The following is a 16,822-nucleotide window of genomic DNA, read 5'->3' as shown; positions in this document are numbered from 1 at the left end:
CCTATGAGAGTCAAATGAAGAAGAACGGCAAGACAATATAGCATATCGCAGCACTGCAGCGATAATATTGCAGCATTGTAGCTCTTCAGTATTTCGATCGTAGCACAGCACGTGGGCACGCATGCGCGGCAGCTGCGGCAGTTATAGCGACAACGAATTCCCTTGTTCAATGGCTTTGGAGCAGCAGTTGCTGATGAAAGAGAATGTAAACTAGACCACCTTAAATTGTTCTAGCACTGAAAGCACAACTGGGTTAATAAACGCTGCCGCACGTACACGAGTGTACGCGGGGTCTCGGCTGTTGAAGAGCATAAAGAAGCAGCGAGTGCGGAACAGCATAGATGTGTTCTCCTGATTGCAAAAAGAAAAAGAAAAGCACTGCTGCGCTATTACAGCAACCAAGTTCCAACTGCGCCTCAAGAGCCGTGGTGCTGTCAACAAGATACTTACAACGAGACCGAAGCGTTAACAAGAGAGAATCCGAAACGTTGGTCAAGTTATAGAAACGCAGCTCTTTTCATCACTAACCTATAAGAATAGAATTTGTGGGCAACCTCTAACGTCTCCTACACTGCAATCCATCCCTCATGACTCCAGACGCGGATGACCGCAAGGGCTTGGGTCTACCATGCGCCATCGATGGCGACTGCTTGACTGGGCGCGGGCTCTCCTGCCAGGAATGGGTGTGCGCATGCGCGCCGAACTCACCAGTCAAGGTGCAGGTGCAAGGAATTGACACCTGCCTTCCAGGTGCGACCCGTTGGGGATTTCTTCTTAAGGTCTTGCGATCGTTGTGGTTGCGCGTATTGCTACGGAACTGAGCAGCTAAAATGGCACGTCCTGTAATCGTTGTGATCACTGTCTTCACCTCCCGACGTGCTCTGTATTCGGTTAAACGGCACGTAACTGGGCGTCGCGTAGTAAACGCGCCGTTGAGAAAAAGAAAGAAAGAAGAGTTCCCTACTTGGCTGCTTCGAATGCCGGCCGTAGTGGCCGCATTTCGATAGGGATGAAATGCGAAAGCATCCGTGTGCTTAGATTTATGTGCACGTTAAAAAACCCCAGGAAGTCAAAATTTCCGGAGTGTTCCGTTATGGCTTGCCTCATGGTCAGATCGTGGTTCTGGCACGTAAAACACTTAATTTCGTATTTTTATTTTATTTTTCAATACTCTTGTTGCGAAAACTGTGTAACAGGCCATACGAGAGTGTCTTTGGGACAGTCGCAACGAGACAGCAGCTTATCGTAGTGGGCTAAAATGCGGAACAAACGAAAATAACTTGTGTTCATGAAAAGTTGAATACGTTCTTTGGGGGCAGCAACTTATAGACCTCTTGAATAATACCACAGCCTTGCGCGCGCACTGGCTTTCTGCCGCTACCGTGACGATTAGGCGCACGTGAAGGCGAACGCAGGACGCGTGTTGAAGGGGCGCGGTTAGCGCGCGCTCTGCCACGAGTGTCCTCGAGCTTTCTGTGGCGTTGTGACAGACACAGCTTGCCCGCCACATGACATCACCCTGCGAACGCAAGCTTACTTCCGGGCAACAGGGCATCTGTAGTATCTTGCGTGCTTCCGCGTTCTCCGCACGAAGGAATCTTTGACTGCTACAAAACGAAAGTGGTGAAGTCTTTGCATTGGACGCTGTATTTATACATTTGCGCACTCATGTACGTACCTTTACACCGGAAATTTCCACGTAGACACAATTGCGTGCATAGTGGCACGTAGCTGTAGGTCGACATGCCGTATGTCTGTAAAACAACGCTGGAGAAACAGCACAAACCTATACGAATGTGGTAGGGCCGCCGACCGGCTACTATAATATAGCCTGCCTGCGTTTGTCCGTCTCAACCGCGGCCAAAAACCGTCGTCGCCTGAGTTCAGCATAGTCTTGTCGGCATTATGAAGTCCCCTGTCCATCACGTGCGCTGGTACTACTGGCGCCACCACGAGGCCTAGCGGAGGAGCTTTTGTTTGTTCCCTAGCCGGCGCCATCAACGCGCTAACATAGGAGAGACACCATTTTACCCATTTCAAAATGGTGTTTGTCCTATGTTAGCGCATTGTTAGCGTCGGCTAGGGAACAAACGAAAGCTCCTCCGCTGGCCTCGTGGTGGCACTAGCAGTACCAGTGCACGTGGCAGATAGCGACACCTCAAAACTAAGTGAAGTAACGTACACTACCGGCACTGCCTATGAAGAAAAAATATCTTTTCCAAACGGAACCGGAGGCCGCCGCACCATTGCGGCATGCTTCTCGTTAGCGTAGACGGGTCCTTATCGTGCCTTGACGCTGAGATTGCGACACACAGAAGAGCGATTTACACCTTGGCTCTGATAGTCGGACTGGCGACCGGTTTTCGTTGTTGCAGGTAAACCAACATCACGATTAGGCATGAACAATTCCTGCTTCACAACGGAAGTTGTGCAACTGTCGGATTATGAGGATTCGTACACAACGAACCGCCAGTGAAGGAGTCCCGCCAAAATAGAACCTTATTAAAATCATAAAATCTTAGACACCAGGGGCGTAGCCAGGGGGGGGGCTTATGGGGCTTGAGCCCCCCCCGAAATTTTTTCGTGCTGTCATGCGCCGCCGACAAAAACAACTCTCGGCGCCGGAAATCATGCTCGATTTTGTCTAGAACGTCCTGAATTCACGCTCGAAAAGACATTTTAGCGCGAACATTGCGAAATCGGGCTGGATTTCGCGGAAACGCCGATGCATGGGGAGTCACATATCGTAACGCAAGGAGCCCCACCGAGCACAAAATTTCAAGGGCGTTTTGATGGCGAGCGGGCTCGTCTCGGCATCTCGTGGAGGCCGCGGAATCTACGGAGCGCTTGGATTTCAATTCTGAAACTTTGTGGGTATAAAGTTCCAATAACATTTTGATGCGAAAGGTGCATTGACATTTCCAAAGTCGTGCTTTAGATTTTCGATTCCGGAACTTTGTGGGTTTAATGCTGTTGTAAACATTTGACTCCAAAGGTGCATCGACCTTTCTAAAGTCGTACATCGGGATACGAGCTGACAAAGCACGCAGCGAGGTCCGATGAGACAAAGCGTTGTGGTGGTTCATTTGTGCCATCCGGCCACAGAAAAGAATATGAATTTTTTTTCACCTGCGCCAAAGCATCCATGTCATGACATTAAAGCCACCATTGTAACTAAGTTCTTATTGATTTTTCTACCTAAATTTTTATTCGCGAGGATACATTAGGTCTCTTTCTCATCTTTTTTTTTTTTTGTTCTCGCAACCCGCGGGCTGCCGTTCCAGCCAGAGCGCATGCGTTTTTCTCGTGTTGCATCGACAACCGCGCGGCGCACTTGGATGCGCGTTCGTTTTTCTCTTGACATAAAAATTGTAACAGCGCAAACACATGCAACCACAAAGTAGCAAAGACGAGACACAAGCGCTTGTGTCACAGCGCTTGTGTCTCGTCTTTGCTACTTAGTGGTTGCATGTGTTTGCGCTGTTACAATTTTTATGCCAAGTATGCACCAACTCGCCCAGAAAGAAGTTTTAATTAAGTACGTTTTTCTCTGGCAGGCTGCAATTTCACCTGGCAGAGTTTTGGACGCTTTCTGGCTAGCAGACGAGAAAAAGAAACAATGCATAGTCGCTCGCCGCCAGCACTGCGGGGACTCGACGGATTGCAACGCGTTCGCTTGTGTGCGCAAGGGAGAAAAGCGGGGAGGAAGCGCGCCGCCTTCTGCCGCACGCGATACATTTTGGGAGTGGAGGGAGGGGGGGGGGGGTGCTGTGATCTGTGAATCTGTGGTTGCGCAACCTGTTTATTTGCCTTGTTTGACGCATTATATTTAGTGACTTTTTCTTAGGTACGTAGATTTATTGGAGACTTATACGCATATTTAAACATCTTGTTGCGAGGTTTTCTGTATATGCGCAGTGAACTTTGTTTCCATTGCCAATTTTTGCCCTGTATCACGCTGTGTCTTCACATTTCTATATTCCATTGTATCTTCGAATTTCTAATGTACGAAGGCGAGTCAAATGAAAGTGAGACAAGCCGCCCCGCGCAATAATGGTTCGGTTCATTATTTTCGAGGCATGCGCGTAGCACATACGCATCTCATTTACAAGTGACATGCAGAGGTGAGGTTAAATGTTCTTTAATATTCTCATACACTGGGTTGAACAGGGTTACGTGACATAATGGACACTCCAAAAGTTGAGCAGCTTGGTGTCGTGAGGTTTTTGACAAATGAAGATGTTTCCCAAAAAGAAATTATTCGCCATATGGCTGCCGTATGCGTTGAACATTGCGTTTCATTGGCCACGGTGAAGCATTGTAGCAAACTGTTCAAAGAAGGACATGAAAGTTACAAAGACTATCCATGGCCGGGCCAAAGCCACCGTGCAATCATCCCCAACACAATTGAAAAGGCCGTGGTTGCTCAGTGGCTATGGTGTTGGGCTGCTGAGCACGGAGGTCGCGGGATCGTATCCCGGTCACGGCGGCTGCATTTCGGTGGAGGCGAAATGCGAAAACACCCGTGTACTTAGAGTTAAGTGCACGTCAAAGAACCCTAGATGAGGGTGACGACATTTTGTCTGCAATTGTGACCGGGGATGACTCATGGTGCCGCTACTACTAGCCTGAAACACTACGGCAAATCTTACAGTGGAAGCATTTGAATTCACCCTTCCCAAGGAAAACAAAGGCCGTCATTTCTGCCGGAAAAGTGTTGACTTCTTTTTAGATCGTTAGGGGCCATTATTGATCGAATTTTCTAAACCTGGAGAGACTCTAAATCATTTCAGATATTGTGAAAGGTCGGATCGGCTGCGTGTCGCAATCAAGAACAAACGACGTGGAAAATTGAGCATTGGAAACATCTTGCTTCACAACATTGCCCGTTCCTACGTCAATGATGTGGTTAATACGAAACTGGCAAAGTTCAAGTGGGAAACGTTGCAACATTCCTCATGCAGCCCAGACCTGTTGCCTTGCGTCTTCCACATTTGGTAAAATTTGAAAAAACTGCTCAAGGGAACCAGATTCGTGTCGGAAGATGAGGTATAGTCATTTACAGATTTTTGAGGCAGCAATCCAAGGAGTTTTATGAGACGGGAATTACGCGACTCGTTAGTAGGACAAGTGTCTAAATACTCATGGTGACTACTTTTAAATAAAGTACCCCGTTTATCATATATTCGCATTGGCTCACTTTCATTTGACTCACCCTCGTATATTTTGCAGAACTCCTGCTTTTTTACATGTGCTCGCAATACACGAGCGGTGACAGCTGCTCCTGCGCAATACATTTTAACAAAGGACAGCGTCATTGAGATTTTCCCCAGGTCGTTGCATATGTACGAAAATGTAAACAAGGTTGTTGAATGACAGATATACATATATATATATATATATATATATATATATATATATATTGTAAGCACTATTAACGTACTTCGTCGTTTTCATTTGTACATAGCCATCATCATCTTCCCTCTTCTTCGACTTCTTCGCGCGTGAGCTGCGGGCGTTGCCTTTTTTGGAATAAACAGCGCTGGACAACTTGATCGGTCTCGGTATTATAATATATATATATATATATATATAGATCCCTCGACTAATTCTATAAGGAGGAGGCCGAGCTGCAAAGTGAGCCCCCCACGAACGAAATTTCTGGCTACGCCACTGTTAGACACGCAACCCGTAATCTTAAACTAATGTTCTTTTGGTTACTAGTTCAGCAGGTTGTGCGATATAGATTGAGAATTCGAGCGGGCAAGCCTCCAGTTTTATTTCCTAGCGCACACGTGTGGTTCTGAACACTTCGGCGTGCACTTTAGGGATTCTAAGGTTAATCGTTTTTGACGCGCAAGGCTTACCGAAATACACACTGCACGTCGTCAGTCATGGTTCTACAGTTCATGCGAAGCTTGAACGACACACAACATGACCTAATGGATCACTCTAGCACGCATGGTCATGAGTATAGATACTGAAGTCAAAGCTGTAAGGCTTCGCCTACGCCAACGAAGACCGAGTGAACTAGTCATACAGATCATTCATTATACGTTGCAAGACTTCAAGTGTTAGTTTATGTTGAGTTTGTCGTCTCGGCTTCTCCCTACGTGTCATGTTCGTGTAAACGTCGCGTGTGACCAAGTTTTTCTGAACGACTAGTACACCCATGCCTTGTGTGCCTACTCATAGTTTTCCTTCTGCACGCTTCGGGTGCAGCCAAGGCCTTGTACGAAGCGTGTCGATACCACGAGGAGTGCAGCCACCGGAGCGTCAACATGCGCTGCATCGATTTCCTCTGCTACTGCCCGTTGCCCTTCGAGCTGCGAGGGAATGGCGATTGCCTGGCCCGTGAGCGTGACAATCTTTTCATTCATCCCTTTGTTTCACCTGACACATTTAGGCGGGGCAAATGTATGGTGATTGGACCGCGCAAAGAAGTGCAGTCATGCTTTCACGTGGGCTCGAAGTGAGCACCGTTGTGTTACTATTATAGGTTTTCGCTCGTGAAGTGTGCTAAAATATGCCGATGTTGGGTTTATTTTGAAAGTAAAGTCGATTGTTTGTTTGTTTGTTTGTTTGTTTGTTTGTTTGTTTGTTTGTTTGTTTGTTTGTTTGTTTGTTTGTTTGTTTGTTTGTTTGTTTGTTTGTTTGTTTGTTTGTTTGTTTGTTTGTTTGTTTGTTTGTTGCCCCAACGCTTGGCGTGGCTGGTCGGTGTTCAGTTTCTTGCCGAATAAACTTAGCCGATCCCGCAGCCTTCAAAAGTGCGCCTACTCTGAGGCAGCCTAACAGTAAACTGGGCTGCTTCCCCCGGACACGGTGTAATCGAAACGAGTTCGATGCAGTATACTAAGCGATCAAAAGTGGTAGTGACCTCCTGGGCGCACCCTTGCATGAATGCACGTTTCCTCGCAAAACTTTACTGCGGTTTGTGAGGCGATTCAATCCCGGAGGCCTTGCAGTAAAATGAGTGAGTGGGCCGATCTACGTAATTCACATTGCAGTTGCTCAGATGTAGCATGCGCACTTCGATTATTTGCCTCTTTAATTATCTGTGCTCGTCATCGGTGTCTTTCCTAGTGCACGTAGAGTATGGTCTCCAGCACAGCTGTGGTACGTGGAACAATTAGGCAAAAATATTATACAATAAAACACATGATGTGCCTCTTTGCGCAGCTGTTAAGCTAAACGATTCAAAAAAAGTTCCCTTAAACATCGATTCCGACATGTGTGTTGGATCTGCGCGATTACATTTTGTCGACGCGAGGAGGCGTCTAGTCGCAAAGCGACTTATTCCATATTCGTCACGTGGAACTTCCAGATGGGTCTGATGACAAATACGGGTACCGAATGCTCTGGAGTACCGAACGCCATCTCACTCTATCACACTAGCGAAATGCACAGAGCCACGGACTACGTTGTCTCGGGGACTTCTCGCGCAATGACGCCAGCTTGGGGGCTCTTTCTCAAAGTTAACTATTTCATGCACGGAAATTTATTTCACCAGTCAAAACGGAATCTCATTATTAAAAACTTGCTAACATGCTATTTTCGAAACAAATAAATATTTTCTCTTTTCGATCGGGCAGGATCAGGCAGGACCTGACGTGATCATCATGCATTAAGCGTACAGCAGATTTACTTGGTGGAAGCCAGCAAAACACTGCTTGTTTCCTCGCAGGAATAAGACGGCATTGCATGTCTCGCACGAGGGTTGTGATCTTCCGTCGCACGTATAGCGCACCACCGTGTGCACCCTTTCGGACGGTGCTTGCAGCCCAGTAGACCTATCGTGACGTCTACATAAGGCTCTCACTCGTGTTATCTGGACCGTTTCGGTAACGGAGGCCCCGTAAAGGAATGCATTTCCTCTAATGTAGTTAGCATGTGAAATTTACTCCACAGCTGAGCATGGGGATTCGTCTCAAACGAGCATCTGCTTCGAAGATGGCTTCCGAAAATGAACTGTGGATCGCATTTCGACTACACTTTATCTTCTGAATGGAAAGTGGCACTCCTCTGCATGATAATAAGTTCAAAAGCGTTACGTTTTGGGCGATTTGGTCTGTCTTCGTGCGCGCAAAAGTTTAATAAGAACCATAAGAAGTTCAGCGATGCAGTGGCTTAGCCAGGAGGTGGTACATCGGGCACTTGCCTTCCCCTCCCCTCTCCATCACCGGTCGAGCGGGTTCCCTCAGCCCCAACCCAGCCCCGAAAATACTTTCTGCCTACGCCACTGCATTAATAGAACGGACTACACACAGGTACTATCGCAGTCATGAAAGGAACGTCATCTTCATCAGCCTATCCGGCAGTTGATTTTTACCACCTGGCGTTAAGTGGCTTTTCTTGTGCCGGGTCTTGGCGCTTTCAGATTGCTATATTGTGTGGATCAAAGTCGTAATCTCTGTGATTTGATCCTCCGGGGAAACTACTACGCTTGGGAAATTATCGAAATGCGATTGTATTTCCGCAAACACTTTTGTACGAAATATTCAGCGACAAATCATAAACCCCAGTCCTACAAGACTCTTCAAGCATGATGGTCACTGCAGGTGACCACCCCTTCCACCTACATGGCACTCTGTAAAAAGAGAGCGTAGCACTTCGTCTCTAGCATGCAATTAACTTGTCGCACATAAAATCTTCTATCCCATGCTTGAAATCCCTAAGGACAGAACTTTAGTTTCTTTCCGTCAAAGACATTCAGGTCTCCAGTCTATTCGTCCATTGAGGCAATCGTTGTCAAAAAATTTTTGCCACACGTACAACTGTGCCAACGATCTTGAATTAGCGAAATATTGAAAGCATTCACCGTTATAAAGTCAATACCCTCCTGAGTTCCGGCTATGGGGCATTTGTCCAATATATTGGACATCAAATACTCCACCACTGCCCAAGCCGCAGCATGTTTTAGTCCGTAAAACCGAATTTTCCAATATTTTGGACACCTACTAGCGCCACCTACGAAGTTTTGTTGAAAATGCATTAGTAGTTTGGCCACCAGGGGTGTTTGCAATGGCGGCATTCAACAGCACGGCTTTCTACGGCGACAGCCGAAAAAGTAAGTTCTATTTCTCATAATTTACCACTCGTTCTTTTTTTGTGATGCAATTTTGATTAATAAACAGATTTTGCACTTTTGAAGCCATTTTTAATATTAAATTCGACCTTTGCTACTGCATACCCACTAGCTCAAAAATAACCGGGTAGAGTTCAAGTGTCCAATATATTGGACATCATGCTGTGCTAAAACAGCCGATAATTGTGAAATACTAAAATTCACTTTTCGTCTCTGTAACGCAAACATCAATTTCTGAAAAACTCACAAAAAATTCGTGAACTTTAATACACCTCGGAACTCAGGAGAATATGCGGAGCTAGCTTACGTCAACAGGAAAAATAAGAGAACAGGAAAGGTGGACACCCTAGATTAGTAACTTAACTAAAGAGTTAAACGATATTTTGCGCTTTTAAGAGGGAGAATTCTGTTGTGAATGAAAACAGTTCTCGGTGATTTTTATGTCGTGTGAATGTTTTTTTTTTTCTTTTTGATGTGTTTAAGCAATTCGCCATGTATTTATCATGGGCACGGTGCTCCAGTTGTCAAGCATACTGATTAGGCGCGACCTTTTGAACCTAAGAAACATAATTGCCATCATCATCACATTCAAACTGTACCTCACTTATCATTTCATTTACCACGGGTAAACAACTTCCTTCAAGCATATTCTAGAAGCTAGTGAAGATTTGAGCATTCAAATTTCGGAGCAATTATACCCTTCGCCAATTCTACCGGCAAAGGAACATGACATTGGAGAATGAAGTCAGTGGAGCATGCGCAATGTTCCAAAATAATGGATATAGCAATAGTGGCTTCTTCGAGGTGGATTGCTGAAAATTCTGAATGAGTTGAACTGACAGAATATATGTTGTTATGAAGCAGAACTTTTTCAAAACCCGCCACTCATGAACATCTCTAATACAGACATTATTTTAACAAATCATTTCATGTAGACGCAATGAAGTTAATATGCTGAACATATTTCTGAACGTAAATTGAATTTTCCGGGTCATTATTCACTTACTATTTTTTCTTTGATCTCTTTTAATTTGGGGCGGAGTGTGGTTGGTGGATCTAGCTGTTTGTTTTCCTTTTTTTTTTTTAGTTGCCAATACCACGTCTGTGTTGGCACGTAACGACAATTCCAATTAGAATCTTTGATCGATGTAATGCACTGAGTTCTCCTAACCACGCATTTACACATCTTTGCAGCGAAACCAGACTTAGGCAAGTGGATTGCTGCGGTGACACCGACTTCACTTTTAATCATCGTCGTGGCTGGCATTGGAGGTGCATTTATATTCCGAAGGTAATGTCTCGGCAAACACGCCTGCTAGAGATCTGTGTCAGTCACAGAATGTAAACTCGAACTTCTCAAAAAGAAATCAATAGTTGAAAGTTTGGCAAAACCTCGTCTGGCCGAGTTGTGTATTTGAGTTGTGTCACTGAACGAGTAAAAACTTAGTGGCGAAAATGTATTTTTAGGTGATCATTTACTAAAGTCTCTTGTAATGTTCACCGTACACAACGTTTTAGGCAAACGTAAAATAAAACAAGTATATCATATTTCGAAAAAAAATATATAACATTCGCTTACTACGCTCTTTCATAGCTTTATACGTAGCTTTCTTTCACCGTGAAAGGTTACAGACGGAACAACATGTGACGAGCTTGTTGCATCTGTAGCACCGCTAAATCGTGCACCATCACTACATATGAACGACCCCCCTAAATACTGTAGAAAGCACGCGTGAGCAACAAAACGTCGCTGATGGCGGTGATCCATCTTCATCCGCCAGTGTACTTCAAAGTTCCATTATCATATCGCTTTACCCAGGTTGTTTCCCAGCGACGATAAGAAAAACAGCACCGCCGGCGCTACTCGGCGACAAGACCAAAGGCCCATGTCCTCTTCGTTTTCTCCGCGCACCAAAGTGCCCAGCAATTCCATCTCGGTGCGCAACGGACCGCTGAAGTCGCTGCGACCAAAGAAGCCCAACCTGTCCCTTCAGAACAACCGGACCAGCGCGCCGACGCCATCCTTTCCCTCGACGCGTCTGCTTCGCGTGCCACCGGACCAGCTGCGACCGGACGCCTTCTCTCCGGGACCCACGAGCACGACCACGGCAATGCGGACGTCGAGCTTCTCGCCTCCGGTTCCTTTCGCAAGGTCGTCTCAGATGCTGGACAAGTCGTCCGCCCGATTCACTGCGCCGCCGCAGCCGTCGAGGCTGTCAACCACGCTGCTCATGAACAAGCTGCTCTCGTCAAGCGCCGACAGTTCCGACGAAGACAACATCATCGTGCGGGTCCTCGGCTACAATCCCGCTTCGCAGTCGAAGTCATCCAAGCAGCCCCAGAGGACGTCCCTTCCGTTTACGGCGATCGATTCGCAGTGGCGCGAGGGCCTTCCGTTCCGGACCGGCGATGGCTGTGCCGTGGACGACGGTTCGTCACTGCCCATCGAATGGGGAACGTCGACGTCTAATTGGGATCGCCGAAGCAGTCTAGCTGCAGCTGCGGCTGGCAAGCAAGTCGCCATGAAGGAAGGGCTAAAAAATGGATTGGACGACGAGCCGTCGGGAAGGACGCTTTTCTCGTCCTTCCGCCAGAGCAAGAACGTCACCTTCCTTGACGAAGTGTCGCCAGTGTCCGTGGCTGGGCGCTCACACCTGAACGAAGAGAATACGTCCGGACAAGTCCCGGCGAAGCCTAGCACGACCTTTGCGGAACACGAGCGGGGCATGAAGGTCGGCTCTCTAAAGGCGGAGACGCGTTGGCTGTGCCAGAACGCGCCTGCTGCCGACACCGAGGCGAATGCGGCTTCCAGTGGACGCCGGCTGTCTGAGAAGTCGGAGCCTGCGCGTACCGAACAGACTAAGGACATCGCGGGTGTCACAAAGGATGAGGCAGACACCAGGTATGCATTCCTGAATCGGAAACCTATTTACATCCCCATATCACATGTAAGGCAAATAATAATTGATATTGCAAGTCATTTTCCCTCTAGGATACCTCTGCGCGCTCACCACTGTTAGATGCCATCAATATAACGTCACTGTGCTCTAAGTAAGACGAGAGAATTGAGCATTATAACCAAAACTGTAGCATACAGCGAAGCTTCCTATAAGCTCTATTTTGACTCAAATCAAGCGAACATAGGCGTAGAGTGATTGCTGTTATCGAGAGCAATGGGTCAAAGCTTCCCAGTTCAGTAGGTGACGTTGTTTGAAGGTAACAGAAATTATGATTATATATTGGCACCCGTTTGAAACGGGGCGTGATAGATACTGACCTAGGCTACTTGAGTTAATTAGGTGTATTATACAGGTTTTTCAGTCTAGCATTTTCCCGACACCTCCTTAATATTTTTTATCTTCCTGGAAGCTGCTGTAACACATCCGGACCTATCAATCTTTTCCTTGCATTTTTTTTCTCCAATACTCTAAACGTCTCTTGTTCATATCGACTGCTGATTAGCTGATTCTTCCATCCATATTGTTCTTCAGTCCCACTGCTCCGCTCTCACCCATGGGGCTGCATCTTATCCCGTCACGGCAAGAGTATAGTGGATGGACGATACTTACATGGCTTAATCACTATCTTGATAGGCACATCAGAAGTTTGCTGCGCGATGTTTAAGGATACGTAGTTGTCCGACAGCAGTTATAGCAATGCATTTTTTTTTTTTGCTGCTGGAACACAAACGCCATTCGAAGGCTTCGAACAGAGTTCGTCTCCGTGCTGTCTTCTTGGTTTAAACGAGATTTGACGGGGAGGAGGGGGCGGGGGGAGGTGCTTGTTTTATGCGAAGCATATTACTAGAGCTCAACCCAGCTCCTCAGGCGCGGCGGTGTCGCCTTCAATACCACGTGACACCGTGACGTCACGACAGAGGAGAAACGGGGCTCCAACTCGCGCCGTCGCTCGCGGCGTCGCGGCGAAGCAGCTGCGCTTTTCTAGGTGGCTTTGGCTCAGCTCTTGCAAGATGGGCTGGGTGGGAATCGAACCAGGGTCTCCGGAGTGTGAGACGGAGACGCTACCACTGAGCCACGAGTACGATGCTTTGAAGCGGTACAAAAGCGCCTCTAGTGAATGCGGTGTTGCCTTAGAAACGAGCTGTTTCTAAGGCTCAGGCGTGCGTCGCTTGCTCAGGCGCACATTTCGTTGCCGCGCCGAACGCTGCGTTGCTCGACGCTCACCGCGTCCAATGCGGGGCGCGTAGTCGCTGCGCCGTAGCCCATTGTCTTACACCCCTTGGCGGGTCGACGGGAACGCTGTCGCGTTCCACTCTTGAAGGCGAAGCAGAGTAACGCATGAGTTGTTTCTTCTACTAGCCGAACCAAATATAGCCAAGCAACAGCAGTTCACCAGGCTAAACAGTGGTTCAACAACTAAAATAAAGGCTAGTATGCTTCGCATCCTGGGCTTAACCTTAGCAAAGCCACAGCCATTTTTTTCTTCCTAGCCTTGCTTTTACTCATTTCGAACAAGCACTTCTAAAAATTGTATTGGCATTTGGCATATAGTGAAATGCCGCCACTTTAGGTCGACTACTTAAACAGCTGTATGTCTAGATGTTCTGAATATCCTTAGCATGTTAAAAAATGTTCGTAAAGGCCTGTTACCGAATCCTTCATTCATAAGTTACACAACAATACTTGTCTGGTGCAAAAGGTACAATTATGCAAAGTATACTTAACTGTTTAGTGTGCATAGAAAATGGCGAGTGTTGAAGATACAGACGATTCGGACGCCATGTCCCTCTTTTATTATAAAGAAGATATACAGTACAAACAGAACTACCAATCACAACCCATTACCTTGCTGGGAAGAAACGGGAAATCCTAAGTGACCTCGATATAAAGCATTACTCTGCGTGTAGGCAGTGGGGGCTCTCGCATTATGCATGTGGCTTAGAACGGGGCTCTTGGAAACGCATGAGCATATGATTTGGTGGTCAGCAAGATTGAAGTGCCCACTTAAGAAGACAGGTACGCATGCCCATTCTTCTTTTACAAAAAGGATTTCTTCTAGTGCTTTCGAGGCAAGCTACCTGTCTCGATATTCGTCTATGTCAGGCCCCTTGGTGCCTTAAGCAGAGCTTGACGAACGGAAACACGACCTCTAGCTCACATCAATCGATATTATCGGCAGACTTATAACTGCTGTTCTCAGTAAAGCAGTAAAATATATATAAAGACTGAACTACGTAGAATGCCGGCCAAATTATGAGCAGCGCGAAGTTTTCGACATACTTGCTGAATTATATCGGCAGTTTTTATACATTTCAATCATCCTGAAATAGACTTATCATATAATGACCCACTTGCTTGATTTTTCATTATTTTTTTTTTTAGCCCGCTTATATGCCACCTCATTTTAACCTCTTTTTCCCGTTCCCTCCTCGAAAGCAGGTGCTTCTCTTTCACGAATTTTCCGACGCGCTGCTTTGCGTCGCAGGGCCGGAGAGCCCCGGGCCCAGTCCCTGTCGCGCGGTGCGCGCAACCGGCTCGGTCTCGGCACTCCCTTCGTGGGGCCCGAGGAAGGCTACCTCGCGGAGTCTGCCTCCATCCCGCTCTCCTTCTTGTCCTCGTCCTCGCCCAGCTTCGAAGTGCTGCCCAAACCGGACATCAGCAGCGGCCTGCTGCGCGACGCCGACGCCCTGCTTCAAAGTGCGGCTGAAAACGCAGACGCCGCCGACTCCCAAGAGCAGCAGGACGCTAGCCTCGTCGCCGAGTTCATGGCGGCCGTCTTGCGCGGGAAGTCTCCGAGCGACGGCGCTGCAGCTCCGCTCTCGCTTCCGCTTGGCGCCGCCACGGTAGCGCGCGACATAAAGGACGCCCCAGCCGGTGCGGCAGACGTTGAGGCGGCGCTGCGCGTTGTTCCGTCCACGGAAAAGATGGCGGTCCAGTCACCGAGACTCTCCTCGCCTTCCGCTGGCCTGGAAGTGTTGTCGGTGCTCGTCGCGGAAGCACCCAGAGGTTCGTAAGCTATCACGAAGAAAGCAAACAAAATGCTAGATGGGGAGAGTCATGGGACGATCTTAAATCGACACTAAAAGAGGAAAACTAAAGGAAGTAAAAAATATATTGTGCTTTACGTGCCGAACCTACTATATGATTATGCCATATGCCTTAGTAGGGACTCCGATTTAACTTCCTCCACCTAGGTTTAATTAATTTATATATTTTTTTTATCGTGCAGCCAATGCATGGTGCATGAGCGCTTTTGCGCTTAGCCCTAGTCGGAATGTGATCGCTGGGGCCGGTATCGGACCCGCGACTTCGAGCTCAGCAGCGCAACGCCATAGTCACTGATCTACCATGGCAGTAACAAGAAAAACCATTTGAGCTGTATCAGTAAATCACCCATACACAATCACCTTTACAAAAAGTAAAGCATCTCGTACCCTGAGAAATTCGTTTTTAAGCCAGAAAACGCAAAAAAACACCTAAAGAAAACCGAAAGGCAGGTGGCGACGGCGTCTGCAACTTACTGCACTAGCCCGCCGTGACCTCACGGATGCTGATGGCGTCTGCTCAGGTGTAGGTAATTTATTTATCGTCAAGAATGACCGCATATATTCCAAATAAGCCAAAGATTTAACTTAGCAAGTTTCAATAGATTTTGCTAAGCCACAGTGGCCCGATTAAGGTACGAGATACCCTAAAGTTTCTGATGTCACACTGATATGTGACGGCGCTGAGGCTCTATCGCGAAATTTAAAAAAAAGAGATATTTGGCTTTTGCTTTCACTTTCTCATCTAATAGTCAACCTCCTAGTGAGATACTGAGAAAAATTGGAGTTCTTAAAGAACACCTTATTGAGCTGTGGGGGCAGGGGGGGAGGGAGGGGGTGGTATCCTGTAAGGTATCCTGTATCCATTTTGTCTGCTGCTGAAGTGCAGACTGGCTGGAGTGCCTGCTTCCTCCTGACGCCTACGCCAGCCCAGGCAATCAGAACTTCAGCAGCAGACGAAATGGACGTATCCACTAGATGGAATCTTACAGAACAACCCCCCCCCCCCCCCCCCTGATTTAGTGTTTCTCTTCAGTGCCCCTTTAAACCTTCGTCATAAAGCTAATGTGAAAATGGCTCTCGCCATGTTATGACAACCAGTAACTTCTGGCACTCCCACTTGTTATAGAGACAAGTGGCATCAGTCTATCTTAATGTGAACGTAACTAAGACATGCTGCAAACCTAATACTGCCTTGAAAAGCCCGGCAGCCTTACGCGAGGCCTTCTTCCCAAGAGGCAAGGCGCCGATAGACAAGGTATGACAAATAATAACAAATGCCTCTATCATCGACTAACTTGCCAGTGCCCAGCACTGCCATTTCATACAGACTCTTCATGAAGTTGAGTCTACTTCCAAAGTCGTGATTGTACGGCCGGTAAAACTAGCTGCAGCGTTATTTGCATTCACTTTAGGCCAATGGTGCATTTTCATTATCTAGAGTGCGTTTGGTTAGAATTGGCTTTTTTCATTTTTAACTTTTGTAACCGTACCTAATTCACATTTCTAAAATATAATCAACGCGAACGAAAAAATAAAAGCGCCAGCAGTGACGTCCAGCATTACTTGCACGAAAACAAAAAGTTCGAGATCTTCCAATCGAATCTCTCGGAAGGCAGTGCGTACTATTTCATCTAAATGTACTAGTTACATGTGCCGCCCGTGGTCCTCGTAGGTGATACGCCCAAAGGATCTGCCGATGCCGATAGGTGCGATGCGGCTGCTACGGAGCC

The 16,822-nt window shown here is 47.1% G+C and overlaps 1 protein-coding gene across 1 annotated transcript; it reads left to right on the top strand.

Moving 5' to 3' along the window:
* The first annotated feature begins 587 nt into the window (after positions 1-587).
* On the top strand, positions 588-15,126 carry LOC129386331 (uncharacterized). The gene is made up of 5 exons (XM_072287636.1): positions 588-750; positions 6,223-6,354; positions 10,280-10,376; positions 10,905-11,987; positions 14,531-15,126. The coding sequence occupies exons 1-5, from the start codon at positions 588-590 to the stop codon at positions 15,057-15,059; spliced, it is 2,004 nt and encodes a 667-aa protein (XP_072143737.1). The 3' UTR covers positions 15,060-15,126.
* The last annotated feature ends 1,696 nt before the right edge of the window (positions 15,127-16,822 follow it).

This window comes from Dermacentor andersoni, chromosome 4 (assembly GCF_023375885.2).
Source record: "Dermacentor andersoni chromosome 4, qqDerAnde1_hic_scaffold, whole genome shotgun sequence".
NCBI lineage: Eukaryota > Metazoa > Arthropoda > Arachnida > Ixodida > Ixodidae > Dermacentor > Dermacentor andersoni.
The sequence above is the reverse complement of the archived record's forward strand: the minus strand, read 5'-3'. Positions and strand labels throughout refer to the sequence as shown.

What these genes read in the sequence shown, in the direction of transcription:
- LOC129386331 (XM_072287636.1), top strand. Translation starts at nt 588, where the DNA reads ATGACTCCAGACGCGGATGACCGCAAGGGCTTGGGTCTACCATGCGCC. An exon ending in AATTGACACCTGCCTTCCAG is followed by an intron (nt 751 to 6,222) that starts GTGCGACCCGTT and finishes CTTCGGGTGCAG; the next exon opens with CCAAGGCCTTGTACGAAGCG. An exon ending in GGTGCATTTATATTCCGAAG is followed by an intron (nt 10,377 to 10,904) that starts GTAATGTCTCGG and finishes CGCTTTACCCAG; the next exon opens with GTTGTTTCCCAGCGACGATA.